The 26,369-nt window shown below is 38.9% G+C and overlaps 1 protein-coding gene across 4 annotated transcripts; it reads left to right on the top strand.

Annotated features, from left to right (window-relative positions):
* Positions 1-1,882: 1,882 nt before the first annotated feature.
* UFM1 (ubiquitin fold modifier 1) lies at positions 1,883-26,143 on the top strand. 4 transcript variants are annotated; one of them, XM_019612231.2, is made up of 6 exons: positions 1,883-2,084; positions 2,178-2,234; positions 2,466-2,523; positions 7,567-7,606; positions 8,010-8,042; positions 23,739-26,133. In XM_019612231.2, coding segments are annotated over exons 1-6 (285 nt in total). In that variant the 5' UTR covers positions 1,883-2,082; the 3' UTR covers positions 23,834-26,133. The 4 variants fall into 4 exon arrangements, with proteins under 4 accessions (XP_019467776.1, XP_019467778.1, XP_010727266.1 ...); XM_019612233.2 differs by lacking the exon at positions 23,739-26,133 and adding an exon at positions 15,886-16,651 and having other exon boundaries at positions 1,902-2,084; XM_010728964.3 differs by lacking the exon at positions 23,739-26,133 and adding an exon at positions 12,038-13,994 and having other exon boundaries at positions 1,976-2,084.
* Positions 26,144-26,369: the final 226 nt, after the last annotated feature.

The raw sequence follows: 26,369 nt of genomic DNA, 5'->3' as shown, positions 1-26,369 counted from the left end.
ACTCATTTTCCTAATCACTTTCCTGAACTGACTCTTTATCGGGTCATAAGTATTGATATCTGGTACATGTGTACTCAAATCAGCATTAATAAATAAACATGGGTACTAAAAGCAGTCAATAGCATGAAGATTTGGGTATTTTTTTCCCCAGATAGAATGTCCTTACAGTTGAAAGGCAAGAAATGAAATTCCAGACGGATGGTTCTCTCATTTCACATCTGTATTAATGACCTTGGTATGGGAAACAGTGATGCATTAATGAAAGTGGCAGATGGCACAGTTGTATAAATTCAAACCAGAACGTCATAAGATAATAATGACCTGAATTTGAAGAGGGCTTCAGGTCAGGAACAGAGCTACAGGATGACATGTTCCTACACAAAAGATTACATGCTCGAAGAAGACTTGATTATCTCCAACTCATGGTGTGATTTCTTAGAAACAGGGCAATGAAAAGCAAAATGACCATTAACAGATGAGAAAATAAGCAAAAGCCACAAATGTGACATTGTTGTGGAAGACAGATACAGTAACATAAAGTTAAATGCTTGAAACACAGGGAAATACTAATGTCACTGCATAAGCTTTTATTTATTTGCTTGTTTTGTTTCAGTTCTGTGTAAAACAGAAGCAATACAATTGTAAAAAGATGAATTTTCTCAGCTGAGCACTGAGCCAGTCCATCGGTAAAAAATTAGTGATGCCAACACATCGACTCCTTCTTGCACAGCTTTTTTCTTACCTTGATCCTAATGAGACCCCAATCTAAACACTACAAAGTGTTTTGCCTTGACCAAGTGTGTGGTAACAACGACCTTGGACTGGATGATCTGGATGAGAAAATTTAGTGCACTCTAGGTAAGTTTGTAGATGACACCAAGTTGGGAGGAAGTGCTGAACTACCTGGGGGTAGGAAAACCCTGCAGAGGGATCTTGACAGGTTGAGGGCTGAGGCCAGCTGTATGAGCTTTAACAAAATCCTGAACACAGGGCACAGCCCTGCCTAAAAGGACTTGGGCTACTGGTGGATGGAAAGCTGGACATGAGCCAGCAATGTGCCCTCATAGCCCAGAAAGCCAACTGTATCCTGGGCTGCATCAAAAGAAGTGCAGTCAGCAGTGTGATGGAGGTGATCCTGCCCCTCCGCTCTGCACTGGTGAGCTCTCTCCTGGAGTACTGCATCCAGATATGAGTCCTCCGTACAGCAGAGATGTGGACCAGTTGGAATGCATCCAGAGAAGGACCACAGAAATGATCCAAGGGATGGAACACCTCTCCTATGAGGACAGGCTGAGTGGGCTAGAGCTGTTCAGCCTGGAGAGGGCTCTGGGGAGACCAGAGAACGGCCTTTCTGTACCTAAAAAGGGGCTGTAAGAAGAAAGGGGGCAAACTTTTTAGCAGGGCCTGCTAAGTCAAAGGGATATGGTTTCAAATTATTGGACATAAGAAAAAAGCTTTTTACAGTAAGGCTGGTGAGGCACTGGCACAGGCTGCCCAGGGAGGGAGTGTGGCCGCAGTCCCTGGAGGCGTTCAGGAACTGCACAGATGTGGCAGTGACAGTCACGGTTAGTGGGCATGGCGGTGACGTGCTTACAGTTGGACTAGGTGATCTCAGAGGTCTTTTCTAACCTTTACGATTCTACGACTCTCAGGAAAACTGAAGGATTCTGAGTATGCGTCCACATACCCGCATTTACACAAACAGCCCTAAGCCCCGACTCCCCCTGCGTAACATCGAACTCCAACCCCGCCCGCCCGCCTTCCCCTCACGTCCCGCCCGGCGCAACGCCGGGCTGCCAGCGTCAGAGCCCTACCCACGGCTGAGGAATGGCCGCCGCTGCCGCCTGGCTTGAAACCCCCGTACCCCCCCACAATTCCCCTCAGCCACCCTCAGCTCCTCCCCACTCCGGGCTGGCGAGGCATAGAGACCGAGCGCCCCACTTGCTGCCCCTCAGCGGCCGGCAAGGCGTTTTTAACTTGTAGCTTTCCATCAGGCGCGCCGCGGGCAGCTCTGCGAGCGGGAGGAGCGGCGAGGGCCGGCGTGAGGCTGACGTGTCGGCGGGCGGCGGTGGCGGCGGCAGCATGTGAGTGAGCGGAGGGTGCGAACCCGGCCTTGCTGCCCCATATCGGGTCCTCACACCGCCTCTAACCCCCTGCTTTCTTCTCGCTCTTCCCAGGTCGAAGGTCACCTTTAAAGTCACGCTCACCTCCGACCCGCGGCTGCCCTACAAAGTGTGAGTGCGGGGTTGCACTGCGTGAGGTGGGGCCCTGAGCCTTGCGGGGTTCCCTTGGCATTCTTTTGCTTTTATTTTATGGTGGAAGATGAATGGCATGTGTGTCTCTGTTCTGCCTCATCCTGTACGTACGCATCCTTGGCAGGAGCTTTGCTGCTCGTAAAGTCATCAGTTGTTTGATACTGGTTTGTGTTAGCAGTCACACACCCAACATTTAAACTCTCGTTTCAGGCTAAGTGTGCCCGAAAGTACACCTTTCACAGCTGTCTTGAAGTTTGCTGCTGAGGAAGTAAGTAGAAAGATGTGACTGCTCTTAATTTTGTGAGTGTGCCTGAAAACAAAAGTTTGTTGATTGCAAAATACAACACTGAATCTAGTATGCAAAAGAAAAAAATCCTATTGCTAGATATTCATGAGCCCAGGCTTCACTGATGTCAGTGGATCTGTCAGAACTTTTGGAATCTGTAATTCAGCAGTTCTTACAGGATTTGTGTGGAAACAGGCTGAGAGAGCTGGGGCTGTTCAGCCTGGAGAAGAGAAGCCTCCAAGGTGACCTGAGAGTGGCCTTTTCAGTATCTAAAGGGGAGCTACAGGAAAGAAGAGGATAGATTTTTTTATCAGGTCTGTGGTGACAGAACAAGGGGAAATGTCTTCAAGCTCAAAGAGGATAGATTTAGGTTAGATAGAAGGAAAAACAAAACTTCTACAGTGAGGGTGGTGAGGTGATGGAACAGGTTGCCCAGAGATGTGGTGGATGCCCCGTCTCCGGAAACTTTCAAGGTGAGGCTGGATCAGGCCCTGGGAACGTGATCCAGTTGTGGTGTCCCTGTTCACTGCAAGGGAGTTGGACTAGATGGCCTTCAGAGGTCCCTTCTAACTCTAAGGAGTCAATGGTTCTGTGATTCTAGGATTCTAATTTGCACATCAGTAGCAAGTATAAGACCTACTTGTTTTCTTCACTATTGCACTTTTATGCCAATAATATAAAAATAAATGGTAGTAAACATGATTACAAATTACTGCTATTGCCTATTTAATATTTTCAATCACTGATGTAGAATATTCAGAATACTTTTTAAGTTCTTTGAAGAAATTATTAATACTTCTCATGCTCGTTTCCAGCAGTCTGATTTTGGAATACATCTGATTTCTGATTGTAGATGGTACTGATGGTACACATATGGGCTAGACTCAAAACCAGATGCAGGTGACACTTGCATTCTTAGCTTTTGTGTGTTTAGAATCCAAAATCCAGAAATAGGTGCCTGAATTACCTATGTGAGTTATTAGAGGAGGTGTGTCCTATTTGTTTCAGGTTGGGTCTATAAAAGGTTAAGATACATTCATTTGAAACAGTGTTCCAAAGCCAGATGGCTTTTTTTTGGTCTAGTCAGCAGATTTAGCTGACGCTATGCCTGTAGTCCCCCTTCTGATTTTTTCTAAAATCTTGGGGAATCTTAGACTACTTTAAGATCTATTTGTTAAAGCACTGATATTCTAATAAATAATTAGGAAGGATAATGGAAAGCATGTCTTAACTTTTCTAATATTACATTTATACCACAGTCTGACAGAAGTTCGTAGCAGAGACACAGCTGATGTGGGAGTAAAAGGGGTTGATTATTTGGTGTGACATTACTTGAACAGAATAATAAACATAATAATAAATACTTCAAAATACGCTTGCTGATGTAATGGCTTTTTTTTTTTTTTTTAACTGTTTTTCTTCCTTTTTTAAAAATCTGAATGAATGCAGCCGTGCCTACAAAACCCACACACAGAGGCCTAGACTGAGAAGTCCAGCAGAAGTCTGATGTGTTGTTTCCACTGTTAATTTCCAGAAGGGATTGCCATGTTCACTCTCTATTCTTTATCATAGATTCATTCCAGCTCATGCATCAGGGTTGAGGGTCCAATGGAGCTGCATGCTGAATTGTTCAAACTGGATAATTAATTTGTGTCTTTTGAAGTTACTTTGCTTTATCAGTTAGTGAGTTTAGTTTATTGGCTGTATGGGCTTCATCTTTACCACTAATATCTGCAAGAAGTTTAAGTTGGTGTAAGATGATGTATCTTCCAAAACTGACCATGGGTGTTGCTTCCTTCTCTTGCCCTCCTCTGTCTCTGACTGGCAGAGTCACTTTAGAGACATAGTGTGGGTTCAGGCTAAGCCGTATTTTCATTGGCAGCCTAATCTTCACAATCATAATCTGGATTCCTGCCACAGATGCCTGATACTAATGTTGGTATAAGGGAACAAGAAAGGCTGGGAAGGGAGCTGAGTAGTTGTTTCACAGCAACAGTTATCAGTTTGTAAGGTTTTTAAAGCAAATGAGTTGATTTGTTAAGTATATTTATTTGATGCAGGATATCCTACATGGGTTTCAAGGAAAGCTGGGATTTATTTGACGAACAGAAAACTTCTTTGCTACTTGAGCATTAATTTGACTTTGTATTATAGAAAGCTTGTATATTTTCAACATGGGAACACATGCTTATCAAAGGAAGGATTTTTGTTTTTAAGTTCAATGCTGAATTATAGTATACCAACTTCCTGTATAAGTTTCCCTTTCTATATTGTGATGATTTTAATGTGCTGAGTATGGCCCAGTAGTTCGTACTGTATGATGTTACACGCAGTAATGAAACTTGAAGGAAGAAAGAAAAGGGAAAAAAAAAAAAAAGAAAGAAAGCAACCACTGTGCATGTACACATACGTATTAAGGCCCTGCTTTCTGAGAAGTGACTGAGCATTATTTGCTGTTGGGAATTGGAGAGTAGCTTTTTTCTCCCTTTGTTTCTCAGAAGCCTTTTCATTAAGCTGCTCCTATCTCAAACCTGCAAGTGTTTTTATTTTTTTGTGCCATCTCATTTTCTCCACTTTTTCCTGCTGAGGAGGGGGAGGGAGAGAGAGAGCAACTATGTGTAGTAGTTAGCTATTATGAGATGACATGTTACTTTTACATTCTTAGTGTTAAATATGTAGCTCCCATTTTATGAACTCATTATTCAAACCTTGCTTTGAAGACAAATTATTACTTTCCTCATGGCCTTTCCATAGTGACTCTGGTATATGATTTGTCTTTTGCAAAAGTTAATTTTTTCATGTTATATTGAGGTGAGTAGGTAATGACCTGCAATAGATACAAAGCTAAGAGATTGTAAGTTTAAAAATAATAATAATAATTAAAAAATGCTACTATTGTGTGTCTAGAGATGAAAGGCGGTTTTTTGGTATACCAATAATTAAGTGCTGTATTCAAGCATAGTATCTATGAACTAACAGCAACTATGTGTGGAGTTCTTGCAAGTTGGACCTCAAAATTTTGAGCTATTAGAAAATGAGGAAAGTACAATTAATGAATGCCACTGAAAGGCTCAGCTGAAGTGACTTGCTCAGCAAATGAGAGAGTTCTCTAATTCTCCCAGAAAAGCATTTAGTATTAGCATTCATGGTTGTGCTTTTTCTTGCATAAGAAAAATGCTTTCTGAGGAGCAAATGATAGTTGCTGATTACTTGGACACCAGTCTTAGGGATTGATTATAGAGCTAAGTAAAATATGGCAAAGAAGCAACCTGTGGTCCTCACACCATCCAAGTAGCACTGATTGATGTGCACCCACACTGCCTACCCCTTCTGTCCTATGTGATCCAACCACATTATGCAGTACAGGGTATTTCTCTGGGTCCTTTGTGACTTTGTGACTCACAAAAATAAGTCCTAAGAAATAATTATTTTTTATGTTCTCCAGAAGTTCAGTTATTCTGAAATAATATGCAGCCTATGTCTGATGCAGCCCCATCTGTGCGCGGTTTTTCATACAGTGGAATTGACCACATGTGATGGGTGGGTATGGAGATGGGTATCGTGGGGGCATATGGTGCTGCTTAGGCTGGTGTCAGAATTCTGACAGAGCTGGATCAGATACAGTGCTCTTACTATATAAACAAATCCTAGAGTGAATTTTTCTTGGAGCAGTGCAGTTGGAGATGAAAATGGAGCCAAGAATAAAGCTAGGAAATAGGTGAAAATTAACCAAGATTGACTAAAGTTAATTTTGGGTTCAACACTATCTTCAGTCAGAACAGTGGGAAGTTCAAATTGTTTAATGTACCTGATGGTAATACTAATTACTCACAGAGTTGACTTGTATGGTAAAAATATTCTCTCAGTGCAAATTCCATGCATTTCAGATGCAACCTTTTATTTTTTCCTACTATATAATGTTTTCATATTGGCTTTTGTTCTGGTCCTGTAAGTGTTTCTTTCTGTTGAGCACACCAGTATGAAGTTAGTATGCCCACGAATATGTGCGTGTGTTTTATGTTTAAGATTGTTGACCATTTTTATTCTGGAAAATTTGAGCATATGTATTCTTGGTCACTTATTTTTTTATTTAAGAAAAGTATTGTTTGTTCAGAGTATTTGGCATGACATAATGAGTTCTTCTTAGAAGTTCATTTCCATGTGTTTCATAGAATCATAGAATCACAGAATGGCCTGGGTTGAAAAGCACAATGATCATCCAGTTTCAACCCCCTGCTATGTGCAAGGTCGCCAACAACCTGACCAGGCTGCCCAGAGCCACATCCAGCCAGGCCTTGAATGCCTCCAGGGATGGGGCATCCATAACCTCCTTGGGCAACCTGTTCCAGTGTGTCACCACCCTCTGTGTGGAAAAACTTCTTCCTAATACCTAACCTAAACCTCCCCTGTCTTAGTTTAAGACCATTCCCCCTTGTCCTGTCACTGTCCACCCTTGTGAACAGGGTTGGAAGGTTGCAGTGATGTCTCCCCGGAGCCTTCTCTTCTCCAAGCTAAACAAGCCCAGTTTGCTCAACCTTTCCTTGTAGGAGAGGTGCTCCAGCCCTCTGATCATCTTAGTGGCCCTCTTCTGGACTCGCTCCAAAAGTTCGACGTCATTCCTGTACTGGGGGCCCCAGGCCTGGATGCAGTACTGCAGATGGGGCCTCACACGAGTTGAGTAGAGGGGGACAATCAACTCCCTTTTCCTGCTGGCCACCCCTTTTTTAAGGTGTTTTTTTTTTTTAATTTAGTATAATTAGAACTAATACTTCTATATTTTATCCAGTGAGTAATAAATGGATGTAGTTATTTTAGTACTGCAAATTTCTTACTCTATATTGAGATGTCTAATCAACTTTAAGTGTAAATTTTAGTTTTGCTGTATCTATAAATCTCAGGGGAATATTTTCTCATGATTCTTTGATACTTGAATAAGCTAAAATGATCACTGCTTTGAGTATTATCCATGTTTTCTACTTTAACTATGTCTCTTGCATTGTTTTGTTGTACTCTTATTTCCTGTAGTTCAAAGTTCCTGCAGCAACAAGTGCCATTATAACAAACGGTAAGTATGTAGTTTTTATACTGTAGTTTCAGTTAAGGGATATTCATAGATGCAGAAACATCTTTTCTTTCACAGACTCTACAATCTGCAAAGTGAACTTAGTAATATTTAATAATATAATAGCATTTTTCTTATTATTTACAAATGAGATGAAGGTATTAAGCCATTATTATTCACTGGAGTGGTTTTCTCCTAACACGTGGTTTGGATTTCCTATGCAGTAGATTTCTTGTTAGTTCCTTTGATATGACTGATTTTGATTATTGGAAATAGCTATTTGAAGGGCTGGTGTGATAAGTATGTATTGTTTGATGTTTTATATTTTTGAGCAGTAAGTTCAATGTAATAAACTGTAAGTCCATTTCACTGTCCTGTCTCTTTTTCTGTTTTAATTTCTTCCCAGATGGAATAGGAATAAACCCCGCACAGACAGCAGGTAAGTTATTATTTATGGAACCCAGTACTTCTAAAAAAAAAAAAACAACTCAGTTATTTTAAGTTAACACATAGCACTCTGGGTTGGTTGTTAGATCTCAAGTTTTGATTTCTTAAATGGGAGAACAGTTGCCCAGTAGTTGAAACTACAGTCAGTGTTCTGAGTGTAAGATTTAATCCACAGAACTGTTGTTCAGTTGGTTATTTAGGACCGTGGAAGCGTGAGGTACTGATGATCTTTAGGACTTAGCTATTTAGTGCAGTCTAAAAGAGCAATTACTTATTTCTAAAATACCAGATGATAGCTGTATTTTTTTTTCACCACTGTGCCTAGTCCAGTAGTATTTGGTATTTCAGAAGCCATTCTGATAAGACCTGCTTAGAAGAGTAATACTCTGCTTTAGAGCAGGAGCTGTAGGTGCTTTGGAAAGTACATTCTCAAGAAGGGTGGTCTTGGAGATAGTCCTCTGGTTCCCTTCAAGGGATTCCAGGTGATTCCACCTGGTGGAAACTGTGAATCTAATTTTATTCCTGCTTGCAAACACGATGAACAGTTAGTGAAGAGTTCCTTGCTGCTTCTCTGGTTTTTGCCAGATCTTTTTGCCAGATCTTGTTCACTTATGCCCTCTGTCTGCTGTGTGTTACCAAAGGTAGCAGTTTGGTTCTAGGTTTTTGGGTGTTTCATTTTTTTTTGTTTTTTAGATACCACTTTCTCATTCATATAATTAGCATACCTAGCTTACTCTTAAGATAAATAGTATAAAGTAAAACCTTGCAGAGCATCTCACAGTAAGCAACACTTAGAAGCTCAATTGCTTGACGTTGTTTTTTTGGAATTATAGAAGGAATCACATAAGTACAGCAATCCACTTTTGATATCTGCAGTTCTGTCAACAGCATTTGTAAGTGAAGATCAAGAGAGCACTTGGTTTTCTGCACCACATGAGGTTTTTGTCTACCCTGGGCTTGCCTTAGGATACCCTTGTTTTTTGGCCATTGTGCTGCCTCTGGCAGACTCCTCAGCTGTTGCTGTCCTCATCGTGAACACAGAGGCATAGAACTATAGAATTACAGAATAGTTTGGGTTGGAAGGGACTGCTAAGATCATTTAGTTCCAACCCTCCTGCTACAGGCAGGGGCATCTCTCTCTAGACCAGGTCAGTTAAAGCCCCATTCAGCCTGGCCTTGAATGTTTCCAGGGAGGAGGCATTCACAGCCTCATTGGGCAACCTGTTCCAGCATCTCACTACCCTCACAGTAAAGAATTTTGTCCTAGTATCTAGCCCAAATCTGTCTTATCCCAGTTTAACACCATGCTCCCTTATCCTGTTGCTACCTGCCCGTGTAAAAAGTCCCTTCCCAGCTTTCCTGCAGGTCCTCTTCAGGTACTGGAAGGCTGTTATAAGGTCTCCCTAGAGCTTTCTCTTTTGCAGGCTGAAGGGCCCCAGCACTCTCAGCCTGTCCTTATGGGGGAAGTACTCCAGCCCTCTGATCGTCTTTGTGGCCCTCCTCTGGACCCAATCCAAAACAAGTGCAGGATCTTGCACTTGACCTTGTGAAACTTCATGAGGTTGGCATGGGGCCCACCTTTCAAACCTGTCCAGATCCTTCTGTATGGCATCCCTTCCCTCTAGCGTGTCAGCTGCCACCAGTCAGCTTGGTGTCATCTGTAAACTTGCTGAGAGTGCACTCAATTGCACTGTCCATGTTGCCTACAAAGATGTTAGATAGCACCAGTCCCAACACATCGTATGACCAAGTACAGTGAAGATAGATGATACAACTAACAATATAGTTTAGCTACTGGATCATCATCAGCCTGTGAGGACAGTTTTTCATATGGCCACTTAAGAACATTTAGGCAAAACAGTAAAGTCAGTTGTTTAAGACAAGATATATTTACACTGTTCTTCTTCCTCAGTGGTATACTTGCATTTTGTATTATGTAGCTTAATCCTGCAAAGTAAATCGATTAAGGGCTACTTTATTCCTGAATGAAAATGTTCACGTGGCAGTTCATCATGCCTGCAGCTATTCGCATCAAATTCAGATCTCCAGTTGCTTTGCATTAACTCTCCTAAGTTTTGATAAACGTTGAGCAATTGCTCAGCAGTAACATAGCAGCATTTCATAGTCAAGGTTCAGATAAATTAAAGACATCTAGATTGAAAATATTTTCTCATGATCTTAATCTTGTCTGCAAATGTAAGATTAGGCACAAGGGTTTATATATTTCTTTAACAGAGAAGATAAATACCATTTGCCATGACAATGTTGTGTGGTATTGCTTTAAACTGAAAGAAGGACTGGGGAAAAGAGAGCCACCAAATCAAGGATTCAAAACAAAATCTCTTTTGAGTTTACAAGTAAACTTAAGTACCTTGGTTATAACCTTAGTTCAGCCTTACTGATACTTCAGAAGCAACTTGATATGGCAAAACTTATGTTTTTTTCCTTTTTACATATTATTAAGTTCTGGTGGGTTGAACCAGGAGGATGAACAGATGTTTTAGTGTTTAAAAACTTCTCCAGTTAAGATGATCTGGGAATAAAATCTTAGTGTTCCTGGGGATTTTAGAGGTTTTGTTCTATTTTTTTCTTTGACTTCCTAACAAAAGCACTCCTCAAGTATGACTTTAATTCTTCCTACTTGATTTCACATGGCGAGGGAAATGAAAGCTGAAAAAGCTGGGCTTAGCACTTAATTCCCGTACTGATTTCAGTTTGAAATCCTCAGTAGTTTAGCTAATAGTATGCCATAACTTTAATAAAACCCACTGTGATACTGATGATAGAAGCAGGCTAAGAAATGGGTCGAACTACTGCCTGCATGAGCTGTAAAATTTTAGAGTTTTATGATTACGATTGCAACATAAAAATCACTCCCTCAGGGAAGTCACAGCCCCAAGGTGCTGAATTTCAAGGAGCGTTTGGATGCACTCTCAGACAGAGTGTTTGAAATTTGGATGGTCCTTTGTGGAGCCAGGAGTTGTATTCGATCCTTGTGCTTCCCTTCCAACTGAGGATATCCTATGATTCTGTGATTATAATGTATTTCTTCAGTATTTTTTAAAATGCACATTTTAAACATTTGATCATCCATTCTTTTGAATGGATTTTCTATTATTATATTGAACGGGTAGAACAGTTGCAATCCTGATCTGTGTGGTAGATTCGTTCAGTTTAAAAAAGGAGAGTTTTCCAATATGTTGTTAATGAACAAATGTTCAGTATCTTAATCTTTGTTAGTAGTGCACTCACTCTACATCCATGAAAGGAAAGGGAGTTATACTCTTTTTACAAGTCAACACAAAGATGAATAGGAATACGTAGATGTGATTAGAACCTGATATTGTAGAACTGCATGCAATCTGCTTCACAAAGTACCAGTATGAAATTTAAAAAACAAAAAAGTAACTCCAAATGGTAATTGAACAATGCATCATTTTTAGTTAATAGAAGAAAGCAGTAGAGATAATCCTGAATACATTCTAGACATAGAAGTATTAAAAATTGAAACTTATTTAGATATGTAGAAAACCTTCCTGTAAGAGTAGTACAGCTGAGATTCTCAAGTTAAAAGCAGATAAATACTGAACTAGGGAGAGAATTAAGAATCAGTATATGCATTAATTACCTCAAAATAAAATAATTTTAGTGAATTAAAACTTTATTTCTCAGTCTTGAAATTATCATGACATATAAGTGAAATTAGGCATTCCAGCATAGAGCTGCACAGTTCAAAGGCTGTAACTTGCAAGTCTTATACAACTTTGAGTCTGGTATTGTTTCTTAAAAACAAGAGCTCTTTAGAGAGGCACTGTAGGAGGGATAAGATTAAATTCTTTGGAAATATAAAAAATGGTTTTATAGCGTACAGAGAAATTGTTACAAAGATGTTGAAAACTGACCTAAGGATATTATTGTTCTTTAAATGTGTATGCTTGCTTAGGAAACTTATTTTGTTTGGTAATGTTCTCTTATTTGTTTGTCTAGGAAATGTATTTCTAAAACACGGTTCAGATCTACGGATTATTCCCAGAGATAGAGTTGGAAGCTCTTAATGTCTACTGAAATCTTCTGGAATAAGTGACATTGCCATGTAGCTAAGGTCTATTTATTTTGGGACTCTGCATTGTGACTAAAGAATTGGCCTTTTTAAAGCTACCATATATGACTTGCCAAGATCCAATCTTTTTTTGTCACACAGATAAGGTCTCATTTTCTTGTTAAAGCATAATAAATAATGCACTGGTTATTTCTTTACTGATATTTTTCAATGGGCTGATCCTATTGAAAAAAGATGGATGTCTCTAAAGATGTTTATTACTGAAAATGCAAGAGTAAATACTCAACCACAATGAGTAATTATTTAAAATATTACATATTGTCAAACTTAGTTTGATGAAGGGGGAACTTTGCAATCTTGTTCCAGAGAAATTGTTCTACTGAGTGTTGGAAGGTTTAGCTTTATTCATTCTTTCTTTTTTCTTTTGATAAAATTCCATGTTGAGAGGAGAAGTTTTACCACAATTCAAGTGTTAAACCCCAAATAGAATGGAAAAATTAAGTGGTTTATAATTGAAATAAGTAAGTAACTGCTAAATGTTTCAAAATAATTGTAAGATTTAATTGCTGAAAACATTTTAGATAGAAAAGAATACAGAGGTACCTATATGTTAACTTCACAAAACATCAAATGAAGTTTTAAATCAAATGCAATTTCAGAGAATTTGTGAGGCATAATCTTAAAATGTCAGGGAAGGCCTGGTAAAATTTGGGAATGTATAAGTACTGGTCAAATATGTCATTCCTTTTTCTATAAATACTGGTTCTTTGTAAAAGTTTTGTTTCTGCATATTACAAGAGAATCATAGTTCATCAAAATGTTTGTGTTCAGATAATGTGCTTTTTGTTTTTCAGTTGCCTGAGGTAAATGATCAATCGTGCATTTTATTTAGAGTTGCTTTTCTTGAACTGGTCCTACTACTTTGTGATTTAATCTGTTTGGCCAAGTCTTACCCTGTTGCATTCTATGTTTCTTACTGAGTTTACAGGAAGTAAAACAGTGGGCGGTGCAGTGCTTGGTTTAATGAGAATCATCACAAATATAACTTCACCGTGCAATAATTCTCCAGAAGGATGTTCAGATTCGGTTTCATATAGTGCACAGAATGCCCTAATGAGTGGATATGAATTCAGTATGTAGAAGAAAGCTTTCTGAAAGTGATATTTGACTTAAAATTTTCCACCTCTAAGATGGATTGTAAAATTCTGCATTTTCCTTTGTTTTAATAAACAATATGAAAAAAATACAAATGTTCCTTTCTCATTTTCTCAGTTCAATTTTGACAGTAATTAAAAATGCCACCCTTTGACCTTCATAATTAAGATACTGTGAGATTAATTTGAAGCCAGAAGATTCTTACTATGCAGAATTCTGTACAGCACTGACTTAAGGTATTGTGTATAGCTTCTATTAATCTAATGCTACAAGATAATTAGAATGAGCTACATCAATGGCTTTTAACTTTCTCTGCAAATCTGTTAATGGAATACCTGTAAAAGAATGTAACAAATAGGAAGCTTTCTTTCATGTCTCAAGGTGCAATGTAGTTTTCAAAAGGTCATCAGGGCCTTTTCAAAGGCATTTTGAAACTAAGGTGCCTTGTTTTTGAAATGAAGGCTAGGTAAAAGTGATTTCAGATGATTGCTTACTATTTATAATAAGCTTTTATTACACTTTGTTAATAGCACAATATGAACTATTTGTTTGAGGTGCTGCGTTGCAACATAGTTTGTGTAATATGCAAATGACCTGTCCATTTGGAAGAATAAATTATCTTTGTAGTACTTTCTCTTTTCATGACACCTTTGTGTAAATATGGCCTCTGAAATTTGAAGTAGCTTTTCTATTTGGTGTTAGTATTAAAATGGTCTTAGCAGACATTTTCAAGTTGATGTTATGTTTGCAAGTACATATTGTTATGTCAAAATCATGTTTGATATGTTGTATAGGAAAAAATGTAAGTTTAGAATCAGATTTCCTAGGCCTAGGGAGTCTTCAAAAGATTTTGAAAAGAATCCCTAACTTCCCCTACTTTGTCAAACTTTGTTGCTCCTTTGCTGAAGGCATGATGGCAATTTAAAGGTGTTTGTTTTTTTTTCCCTTGTATTGTGAAACAGTGGCTGTTTTACATTGAAGATACTCTGAAAAGAGGGGGCTAAATCCTAGAATGATGATGTGAAAAGTCTTGGTGAGACCTTGAAAAAGTTGTAAGGATTGTTTTGGTTTATAAAATATTGTAGACTTTTTTTTTCTCAAATTTGACAGTATTTTAAGAAAGTATGGACATTTTTCAGGAAGGGAAGTGCAGTGACCTACTGTAATATAGAAAAATTGAAAGAGTTAGGAAATAGTCTTCACATTAGTTCTGTCAGTTATGTTCTTTTCCTTGTATACTCACGTCTTCTTTTTTGCTGTGTTAATTTTCTTCATAGAGGCTCATGTAATGCTTTTTTTTGGATTTAGGATGAGGATAACATTGGTAACATGCTGATGTTTTTAGCCATTGCTGAGCACTGCTTGCACAGAGCCAAGAATGTTTCAGCTTCTTACACTGCCCTGCCAGCAAGGGGCTAAGAGTGCACAAGAAGCTGGGAGGGGATGGAACCAGGACAGCTGACCTAAACTGGCCAAAAGGATATTTCATACCATAGGGCATCATGCTCAACCATAAAGCTGGGGGAGTTGTCCAGGATGGCTGCCATTCTTCAGAGACTGGCTGAGCATCCGTCAGCTGGTGGTGAACAATTGCATTGTGCATCACTTGATACGTTCATTCTCTCTTTTAAGATAGTTTTTCTTTCCTTTCTCTCCCCCCCTTTTTTATTAAACTGTCCTTATCTTAGCCCCTGATAGGGGAGTAAGCTAATGGCTGGGTGCCCGATTAAACCACAAAATGTAACCTTTTTTCATGTTTAAGATTAAAAGACTATTTTCCACTCTTGTTGCTAATAACCATTAAAATCTTAGGCAGCAGGTCTCAAAATTTCAGAATTTTTGTCTCTAGGTTGATGGTGAAAACCTGCTTCCCATTGCTGCTCCAGTGGTACAGTGTGCAGTTAGAGCGAGAGAAAGAACTGTGCTGCAGCATGTTAAGTGGATCCTGAAGATGGTGAGAGTACAGCAGTCCTTTGTATGCTAGCATGCAGGTAGTCATCAAATGGAGCACTTGAATAGGGCAGTGGAAAAAACTGAATCCTGTGGTTACCCAAGTAGCATAGTGGAGACAGCATTTCAGCAATACTGGCAGAACCCTGAGCTCTAACTGAGTAAAATTCATTTAATATGTGATACATAGCATTCAGATTTAAATATAATGTTGCTAACTATACATCTCAGCCTCTGTTCCTGCTGATGGAAGGTAGATATATGGTAGGCTATATACAGAGGCTAGTATGATCTTTTGAGGCTAATCTCTGCTGGCTATTTCTGAAATTAATGGAAAGTGAGATTCCTCTGGAGAGAGATTCAGACTAGCTAAATGAATCTTCACTTCTGAATTGCCCTCTGGAGGAGCCTTTCTCTCTTTACTAAGTATAGATGTTACCCTGTATGGGCTAATGTTAACCTTTGTGAATACATCCCCAGCAGGCTCTTTCCCCTCCTATCGAAATTGTGTAGTGTAGCATTGTGCTACTCAGTTACTGTTGTTTGATCGGGATGTTTAGTGAATGACACAAAGCTCCCAGGGATTTGTTCAAAACTGAAATTATTGCATGAAACAAACATGCTCTTTATGTGATATAATTAGTTGAATGCATCTTTTCTGTTTTTACAGCAGGCTCAGCAGCCATGATGGGAGCATGAGAGGCTTGTTCTTTATGGAAGGCTTTGTCAGATTAAAATCAGTTGTCTACAAACAAAGAAGAAAACCTGTACTGAAGAAGAAAACAAAAGATTCTGCTCATTTTTCAGAGCATATAGTTGTTTTCCCCTTTTCTTCCTGAGAAGGTTAAATGTTCCTGAAAAGCAGATTTTAAAGAATTTGGGATGCATAAAAGAAGCTGCTAATGCTAAGACCAGATGCAGGGGTTCCTGCTTATTACTGTGAAGAAAGTCCTGAGCCTTTTCTCCCAGCATATTGTTGGTAGAAGAAGAGCTACATCTTATTTTACCTTAGATACTTGCCCAGATAGTAGAGGTACATTACAGCCACAGTTCTTCCCACTTGAACCCTTTTTAGTCTCCTCACAGCTGTATTTTCTCAGAATACCTGTAAAGGATTACAGTACTTGACCTGCTGGAACAAGCAAAAGTTTAGTCAGAGGTATTGGCCAAAATTGTACTGTCTTCTACTGTTGCTTAGAAGCTGTGGCAGTTGAATGAGTAATTTGGAGTCTGATATAAATGAATTTGTATTCATTATGACATTAATATTAGACATCTTGTAAACTGCATTTCTAACGTTTATGTTGAAAACACACAGTATTTGATGTAGCTGATCAGATAATGTTTACTGCTGTAACTTTCTAAATCACATTTTTTTACTCAGGCAAGGGAAGGAATGTAAATACCATTACTTAATAAAATGCTGTCAGAGGATCCGTGTCGCTTGAGAAATTAGCATCTTTCAATTCAGCTTTACATTGACATTTTGAGTTAGCAGTAATGATTTAGCAGTAGAGGCCCATTAACTCGTAATGGAGTTCTCTTCCATTCCTCTGGGCTCTTGAGTAGGATACAAACAATACCTGCTAACAAAAACAGCAGCTAGCTGTCCTTACCCCCAACATGAGAAGTGAAAAACTGTATAAGCACTCACTGTCAGTAAGCACCACCCATGCAGAGCAGATCATTAGCACATGAACAAGTGCACAGCATGTGTTGCCAACTGTACAGTGGTCTGTAATATCCATTATGGATGACAAATCAAAATGGTCCAATTATTTATGTCAGATTCATTTAATTCTCACTTCTTGACTAAATACTGTTCTCAGTGAATGTATCTGTAGCACCAAATAAGAGTGGGTCAGAGTAAGCTCAGGTACTGATTGTTCTCGCTTCTTGGTTCTGTATTGGACAGCTCCATCTGTCTCCAAAACAGACCTACTCCAGAGAGGTTTTGCACGACAATCAGTGCCAAGTGGACTCAGGCCCAGGAACAATGGGCCTGAATGGTCTGAAGTTTGCACATCTCATTTTCATTTGTAACCTCACACCCAGAGAAAATTAGAATAGAGGTCATCCATTTGTTTTCATCATTAAGGTTCAGGGATTCTTGAAGGTTTATTGGCCAGTGTCCACAAATGACAGAAGGAACACATATTGCCCAGTGACTTTCAAATTTCTTCTATGCTACTGACACACCAGACAAACTTAATGACAGAAAAAAATTCAGCCACAGAAGATGTTAGTGGGGTTTGAAATAAGAGCAAAAGCAAAACAAAACTTGTAGAGGATCTTAAAAATGAGAGCACTTGGGCATTGCAGGAACTGATGTGGCTTGACATCCCATTTCTTTGCTGCAGTTCTCTCTAAACTTTGATTGGTGACAACTGCCCTGTGGTTATTTGTTTGGTCTGCTTCCAAACACTTCCAAGCACAAACCAAAGAGGCAATTGGTCTCCAGGCATATCTGAAAAAAAAAATCTCTTTAATTCTTTCAGTTCTGACCACTTAACACAGTCTGACTGGTATCAGTGATACTTCCATAGGAGGCATCATGTCTTTTGTAATTAATGTAGATTTTTTTGTATCTAAACTATTGAAATAACGCAGCTTACACTGAGAAACCTTCAAGAAAACATAGCAAATATATAAAATGCTTTGGACCTTATTCTTAAAAGAGTTAAAGTTACTGGTTATTTTTAGGTTTCTGAAATAAAATGAGAAGAAAATACGTATCTCTGCCACTTCGTACTGAATGTGCAGCTATCAAAGCAAAATATGCCTTCGTTGTTTCATACTATGCCTTAAATGCAAATTTTATGTTCAGTTTAAACTGTGAGATCACCTTGAAAAAGCTTTATTATTTTGCTGCTGTGATGACCTCAAATTAGAATGACACAGAAAGGCTGTAATACTTGCCAGCGTTCAACACAAAATCAAGATGTTTGACAAGAAGTCTTAACTCAATGTTTGTTAGTGGAAATGACATTAATGAATTCAGAACTCTTGACAGCCTTTATCTGAAGATGAGTTGACACTGCATGCTGGTAAATGCAAAGTATATGCCTGCTTACTAGTTCTTAACAATTAGTGTTAAAAATCCTTGCCTGTTATAGATGAGAAAAATAATGCATTTTAAAAGTTCCACATTGCATTTTAATCTAAAAGCTATACGAAGGCAAATAATTACTTCCATTATCCAGTAGTGGTGATTGCAACATTGATTCTGCCCAAAAACAGAACACTGTGAGCTCTAAAATAAGTAGTTTTGGGTTCAATAATATGTATGATCGTTTTCTTAAGCTCCGGTGAACTTTTAATATTAAAAATGAAATATTGTTATTAACTGGATGGGGAAGACCTACAACTAAGATGCACTAATTCTGCTTTATTTTTGGTTTAAAAAACTAAGTTAACACAGAAGACTGCAAGTACAATGAATCGTGACTTCTTTATACAATAATTCTTACAGTATTTTTGTTGTCAACAGGCTTACATGAATTACATGCAATCAACATATACAGGCTTTCCAAAGGTATCTAAATGTTTGGGAAACTGCGAGGGTTCTAAATACTGAAAAAGGCAGAATATAGAATCATAGAATCCTTGGAGTTGGAAGAGACCTACGCTATCTAGTCCCACTCCCCTGCAATGAACAGGGATGCCACATCTAGATCAGATTGCCCAGGGCCTGATCCAGCCTCGCTGGATCCCAAGGATGAGGCATCAACCACATCTCTTGGCAACCTGTTCCAGTGCCTCACCATCCTGACTGAAAAAGATTTTTTCCTTCTATCTAACCGAAATCGACCCTTTTTGAGGTTGAAACCATTTATCCTTGTCCTCTCACCACAAACCCAGATTTTGAGGCTTTAGCTGAACATTAGCGTTCTGTACACATCTTACTGTAAGAAAACTTCTTCAAATCCAATCCAAATCTCCTCTCCTTTAGTTTCAAACCATTTCCCCTCATCCTATTGCAACAGGCCCTGCTAAAGAGTCTGTCTCCTTCTTTTCTGTAGCTCCCATTTAGATACTGAAAGGCCACTCTCAGATCACCTTGCAGCTAGGCTGAAGAGCTCTAGTTCTCTCAGCCTGTCCTCATAGAATAGGAGTTCCATTCCTTATATCATTTTTTTTTTTTTTGTGGGAGTTATCCTCAATGCATTCCAGGAGCTTCTTGGATTGCCTGCAGATCACCCTGACACTTTTCCAGTTGATGTCCAAGTGGTTGAAGTCCCCCAGAAGGATAAGCGCTTGCGGTCGCAACACTTCCTGTAGCTGGAGGTAGAAAGCCTCATTGACATGCTCTGCTTGATCTGTCCTGTAGTAGACACCGATCACAAGGCTCATTTTGCTGCTCAGTCTCTGTCACCCATAGACTTTCAACTTACTCATGAGTGTTCTTTAGGGACAGCTCTTTACATTCTGTTCCTTTCCTGATGTAGATAGCAGCATCTCTTCTCCTCTTTCCTCACCTGTCCCTTCTGAACAGCTTGTAGCTGTTGATAGCCATACTCCAGTCATGGGAATCATCTCACCAGGTTTTGGTGATGACAACTATATTCTAGTTTTCTAGTAGCACAGCTCCTGTTTGTTTCTCAAGCTGTGTGCATTGGTGTATACGCACTTCAGCCAGTAAGTAAGCTGGTCTTGCAATTTACTTAAAGGATAACTCCTTAATTCCTTTCCAGTATTTCCCTTGATTTTCCCCATTGCCTTTTCCTGTTGCCCCAGTAGACACTGCATCACCATCATAGAGTTTTGTATGTGCTGCCGTGTTACCAGCACCTCTCCAGGCAGTGGGTCTTTCAAGGCCCCTGTCAGCACTCTTTCCCTCTAATTTAGTTATGCCTTCCCATACCTTTTCATGGGAAGCTCACTATCTTCTCTGTCCTCCTTCACACCTTTTTTAAAGCCTCCCCAGTGAGCCCTGCTAGCTTTCCCCAAGGATCCTTCTCCTCCTTTGAGAAAGATAAACCCCATCCAGTGCCCACAAACTCCGTACTATGTAGGCTAATTAGCCGCCAAAAAAACAAAGTTCTGATGATGTCACCAGCCACAAAGCCAGGTATTTAAATCTAAGATCCTTTGCCTTTTTTTCTGTGTCCTTTCCCAATATAGGAGGTAGAGAAGAAAAGATTATCTGTGCATTCAATTCCTTTAGCCTTTGTCCCAAGTCCCTGAAATCTCTTTTGATAGCCCTTGACCCACATGTAGCTGCTTCATCTCTCCCTATATGGAAAAGCAGTAAGGGGTTGTGGTCTGTTGGCTGTACCAGGCTAGATAGTTCCCCAGTGACAGTATGATTGATCTAGTTTAACTGTTCGCCTTGCATTAGTTTAATAAGGCATGAATAAGTCTAGCTGTAGTAGAAGGTGCTTCTAAAAGCATGTTGTTCTTCTTTCAAATCACCTATTAAAAAATGCTGCAGTCTTGGGAGGTTTTCTGTTTCAGAGTTTTACTGCATTTACAGTAATATAGTTTATTTTGATTTTCTTTCCCCCAGACTCCATTTTAATTCTGGAAAATTAAGCTTGCTTTGTATTCCTCTTTTTCAAAGTAGATATTGGGAACATCATTGGGACCAGTAGATACCTGTTTCTACAGAAAACAAGACAAGCTTCAGTGCTCTGGAAGCATAATATATTTGTCTGGACAGTTCAGTCATGAAACTAGCTTTGAACTTTTCCTTTAATGCTTGATTATGCTTATATTCTCCTCATTGCTTCATTAGTACTTTTTGTTTTACTCAAAAAATCATGTGTTGGGAGGCATCTGTTTGAAATGGGAAAGTAGTTCGAGGCAGAAGAGCTTCCCCAAGATCATCTGGCAAACAGCTTAACTCAAAGAGAGTTTTCCATCCCTTTCCAGGATGGTTACTGCTTGCTTTCTTGAGAATCCTTTTGTTTCCAATTATTGATTATCTGCTGCTCATTGTACAACATAGGTCTGGAATACTCATTCTTTTCTCATGGGTACTGGAGTGTATTTTATTTTATTTTTCAGAAGAAAAAAAAAATAGATTTATCCAGCTATTCAGCTAAGTCCTGACCTAGGTAAGCTTTGGATGAGGCATTTTTATGGTATAGACTAAGAATACTGCAGGTAGTTGAGAGAAAGGAATAGTAGTCTACTTTGGCCAGTGCTCAGGTGAATTCTTGAATCTGCTTTTGACTACTGAATGACTTTGAGAATGCCCCAAAATGCTTTCTTTGCCTTACTTTTCCTCCATAGTTTTCTTTTGGTTCTTTGTTTTCGACTTTTTGGTCTCTTTTATTGCTTATTGGTTTGTTTTTGGATAATTTCTTAAGAAGTAGTGCTACGTTTCATACACCATTATTTCCTTGCTAACTACAGCAGCTCTTACGCAGAATGATGAGAAACACAACAAATAGAGGATGAGAAACATTTTCAGGCATTTTTAAATTATCCTGCTTTTTTAAATAATATTTTAATATTTCAATATTAATATTAATATTTTAATAATATGTTTAAATAACTGCTGCAAGAGACTAAAAATTATGGAAAATTAGTTCAGCTAAATAGTAATCTTTATTCTATTAAATAACATGTTGGGATTTTTGTTGTTTGTTTTGGGGTTTTTTTGTTGTTTGTTCTGATTTTGTTGTTGCTGATTTTTGTTGTTTTGTTAATGAAAGCTGTATGAAAGTTCTTCTCAAAATCTGAGCTGCTTCACTTGGGAGGTAGACAAAACTGCTTTCTTCAGTGGAGAGAGGTTCACATCAATATTTCCAACTGATTCTGAGTGAGACATGGGATTGATTTGATCTTGTTACTCCCACTGTGGTTAAACAAAATACTTTGTGAAGATGTACAGTCTTTTGAATAGCAGAACTTTTGTTATTAGTGGATTTTGGAGAGCAACTGTGAAAGTGTTCAGTTCTTGTTTTGTGGCTGATTAGCTCAAATTTAAAATGTCTGATCCATTGTAGGAAATTCCTTAGCAATTAAGCTCTATGCCACTAAGAAACTTAACATTTTGAGCTACTTTGCAAGAAATTTAATTAATACACAAATTTCTTTAGTTATAGTTGCTTTCCATCTACCGCTCACAGGATACCTGCCCCTTCTCTCATGCATAAATCTTCAGTGGGATGAGGAGAGAAGGAGAGAAGATGTTAAAATGGGATCTTTTCCACCTCTCTTTCTCCATCTCCAACAATCCCTTCTGCACATCACAGAGAAAAGCACTGCAAATTCTGTAAAATTCTCCCAACCCCTAGGAGAACACGTGCTACCCTGGAAATGGGGGAAATGTGGTACAAGAGCTCTCTGTGATAAACCTGGAAGATTTCCTTTATTCTTTTGTTTCAGAAGTGGGGCATAGAATATTTTGTTGAAATGTCTATTGCCAGTGGTGGAAGTCCTAGGAACATGTTACAGTAAGAGATACAGTCACACAAGGCATGTAATGATAGCAGGAGTAGATTCTATTCTACCAAATAGAATGGTAGACTTACAAAGCCAATATAAATTGACTTTCTAGTGCAATAAGTATATCAATTAAAAAGACTGTGGTAATAGTTTCTAAGTCCTCAGTGAGCAGCTCTTGTTGGCTCTTATATTTTTAAGGTAACGTTTGGTAGCAGTCTTGTTTCTTGTCAGAAAGAAAGTCCCAGATGGATGAAATTGAAAGACCTTTTTTCTTAAAATCTCACCAACTCATTAAATGAAAGGCTTTGAAACTGCTGTGTCTGTGCTTGTCTATGAAAGGTATGGTGTGTTATTGTAAGTTAGAAAGTAGTTGAGGAATATTAGGATTTATTTATACAGATCTATGACTCCAGAAGAGGATAAAAGAGCATTCACTACATTCCTAAGGAAAGAAAGAAAAAAGACAAAAGTATTTAATTAATCAAACTGTACTGATTTATTAAGCCTGCTTTCTGAGTACAGTTTTTCATGTAGCAGAGGGCAGGTAAGAGTTGAAACAAATGCTTCATACTGTAGCTTTCTGTGAAGGCAAATGCCTTAAATGGCTACAAAATCAGTATACCTCTACTGCTTCATTTGTCTCTCAAAAACATAAATTTTACATTTTGGCACTATATAAAATAGCAGTTCTAAGCAGAACAGACATAGCAAAAATTACAAAATGTGTATATGTAAGGATCAGGCAAAACTTTCAATACAGAATGTTATTATTAGTAACAGCTGGCTGGGAAATTTGATTTCTATCTGAGTTCCTGTTTACAAAAGTTAATTCCTGAGGCTGTTAAAAGCACAGGGCTCACTATGGACCCTTACTGGCAGAAGCACTAAATATGGAAAAGAGATCCCTTAAAACTGGAGAGAGCATACAGCCAGCAACCATGGGTAATAGGGCAGCATCATTACCTGGCCAAGGCCTCGTCTTTTATGCCTGTTATGTGGTAGTACAGGATAGCACTATCAGACTTTATCTGTCAGATTTATCAGGTTATATTCATACAGGCAATGATTCCTCCCTATTGTCCTTCCCTTCTAAGGAACTGCCCTAAACAGACTAATCTTACACAGGTGTGCAGTGGACACCAGACAAGAAACAGAGAAATGGAGATGTGAAGGACAACATCCAGAATGGCAATGGTTTAAGGAACAGGAGCGATGAGTGAGAACGATTCTTCTCCGTTGTCAACAGAGTGGATCTGAATGACTGGTTCAGATACAAGTACGTACACTTTGGAAAATGTAAATCGCACTCTTTTTGGTCAAAACTACATTTTTTCTGACTGCACCCATTCCTCTCCAACAAAAATGTAGTTACAAGTTTGTTATGCATTGAACAAAATGTACAGATAAAAAAAATGGTTTGAATGCCTGCATTTGGATGTGAAGGACTTGAGTGCAAGAGACTTACTGAGTCACTTGGGATTGATGAAAAGGATGCCTCAGGATACAGCCTGATGAAAGGCTCAGAGTCTGCCCCCAGGGTAGATTTTAAATTCCTCTTTCCTGTACAAGACATGCACTGAAGGAAAGGTAAAATGTTACAGAAAAAAACATGGATTTACCATTCCATCATGAAACAACTCCATCATGGACTGTGATACGAGAAAAGAAATCTCATCCAGAATGTAACATCCGGCAATTTATAATCAATACAGGACACTGGTAAGACCTCCTCTGAGAACGCTCCATGGAATTGCAGTTTTTTGCAATGGTAGAAGATGAATCTTAATGGGAAGAATGTAAAGACGGCTATTAAAATGATAAGGGAAATTGATAACTTATTTTATGAAAGGAAATGTTAATAGCTGGGTTTGCTCATCCTTACAAAATGAAAGCTAAGAGTGGATATAATTTCTCTTCATAAATATGTCAAAGAGACAAACGCTGAGGAGGAGAAGAGCTTTTTAAGCTAACACTCAGTATTGCTTCAAGAACGGATAGAAAATTTCCATGAATAAATGTAGGTTAGAATTTAGGGGGTGAATCAAATAGTTGGAGATCTGAGATAGATTTTCCTACGTCTTCTTATACTGGGAGCTCCCCAGGTAAGTCAGAGAAATCTTTAAACTCAAAAGCCGTAAGCTAGAATAGTTTACTTTCGAAATATTGAAAATATAATGACAATAACTGGAGCAACTTGCAGAAAACTCCAGGAAGTTTTTTACTCCCTTCAAGGGCTGGCTGGCATCTTCCTGTTCCTCTCTGCAGCCTCCCAGCTCTTGCCTCTCCCATCCCAGAGCATCTCCTTTTTCCCAAGCAATAGGTCTTCCAGGAAGCTGCAAGTTTTCCCTACTCCAAGGTCACAATTTCCTAATCATCATTTAAAGAAACATAATATTTAACTAGAAATACATGGCTGCAATGGATTCCATCCACCATATCTCTGAAAGAAGTAACAATAAAGTGGTTCTGCAAGATTAAATACAGGTAATTTTTGAAGATGATGATATGTAGTTGCCTATACAAAGAGAGGACTGAGTGTGCTGACTCTGGAGGTCTCTGCCCACTGCATTTGGGAGTAGGCACTAAGAAGGGAAACTGATACTTTCCAAAGTTTCAGAGTAAATGCTCGAACTAACATAATTGCTTAAGGCTCAGAAGGAACCTATTCATATCTGTACTCAGTCCTGTCCATTATATGCAACTGCTGTAATGGCTTATTAGTGAAATGTTTTCCTGTAACTGGGATAGAATGAGTATATTTCTGACTTAATTTCCATCTCAGTTTGAAGATGGCTTCCAGTAATCTGAATTCTTCAGCCATGCAGTGAACAAAACAGACAAATATAAGGAAAATGGTTTAATTTCCTTTAAGAGCTATCTTATAACATGTGCAAGCAGAAACAAGGAGATTGCATACGCAGTCTCTTCTGGCATTTCCTACTTGAATTAACTTCAAACATTACATTTTGATGGTAATAATGCAGACAAAATATTCAGTGTGTGTATATAGGCTGCCTAAAAAACATACAGATTAAATGTACCTTTTGAAAATAAACTTTCAGGAATTAAACTTAAAAACCTCGTTCTAGTTCTTAGAGTGCCATAAAGTGCTCTTGCCATCTTGTATCATCAAGGAAGTGATGGTAGTTGCTGGGGCAGGTGCAGAAGCACCTGCTTTGCATCTTAAATGCTGGAGAATCTTTGGGGAACTAATTCCTTCATTACTGCTTTTAAAGGCCAGTTCCTATCCTGTAAAACTTTATAACTCAGCAGGAGCAGGGAAGAGATTGTCCCTTGTTCTCAGCACTGGTAAGGCCTCACTTCTAGTACTGTGCACAGTTGTGAGCCCCTCACTACAAGAAAGACTCTGAGGCCAGTTGCATGTCCAGAGAAGGGCAAAGAAGCTGTGAAGAACACAAGTATTATGAGGAGTAGCTGGGGGAAATGGGATTGTTCAGTCTGGAGAATAGGAGGCTCAGGTGAGACTTTATCACTCTCTACAACTGCCTGAAAGGAGGTTGTGGTGAGGTGGAGGTCATCCTCCCAGGTAAAAGTGATAGGATGAGAGAGAATGGCCTCAAGTTGCACCGGAGGAGGTTCAGATTGGATATTAGAAAAAAAATATTTTCTGAAAGAGCGGTGAGGCATTGAAACAATCTGCTCAGGGTGGTGGTGGAGTCACCGTCCCTGTAGGTGTTCAAGAAAAGGGCAGATGTGGCACTGAGAGCCGTGGTTAGTGGGCACAGTGGGGATGCA

The sequence above is a fragment of the Meleagris gallopavo genome, chromosome 1, assembly GCF_000146605.3.
Source record: "Meleagris gallopavo isolate NT-WF06-2002-E0010 breed Aviagen turkey brand Nicholas breeding stock chromosome 1, Turkey_5.1, whole genome shotgun sequence".
Lineage (NCBI taxonomy): Eukaryota > Metazoa > Chordata > Aves > Galliformes > Phasianidae > Meleagris > Meleagris gallopavo.
Note: the sequence above shows the minus strand (reverse complement) of the source record. Positions and strands in the feature narration are given on the sequence as shown.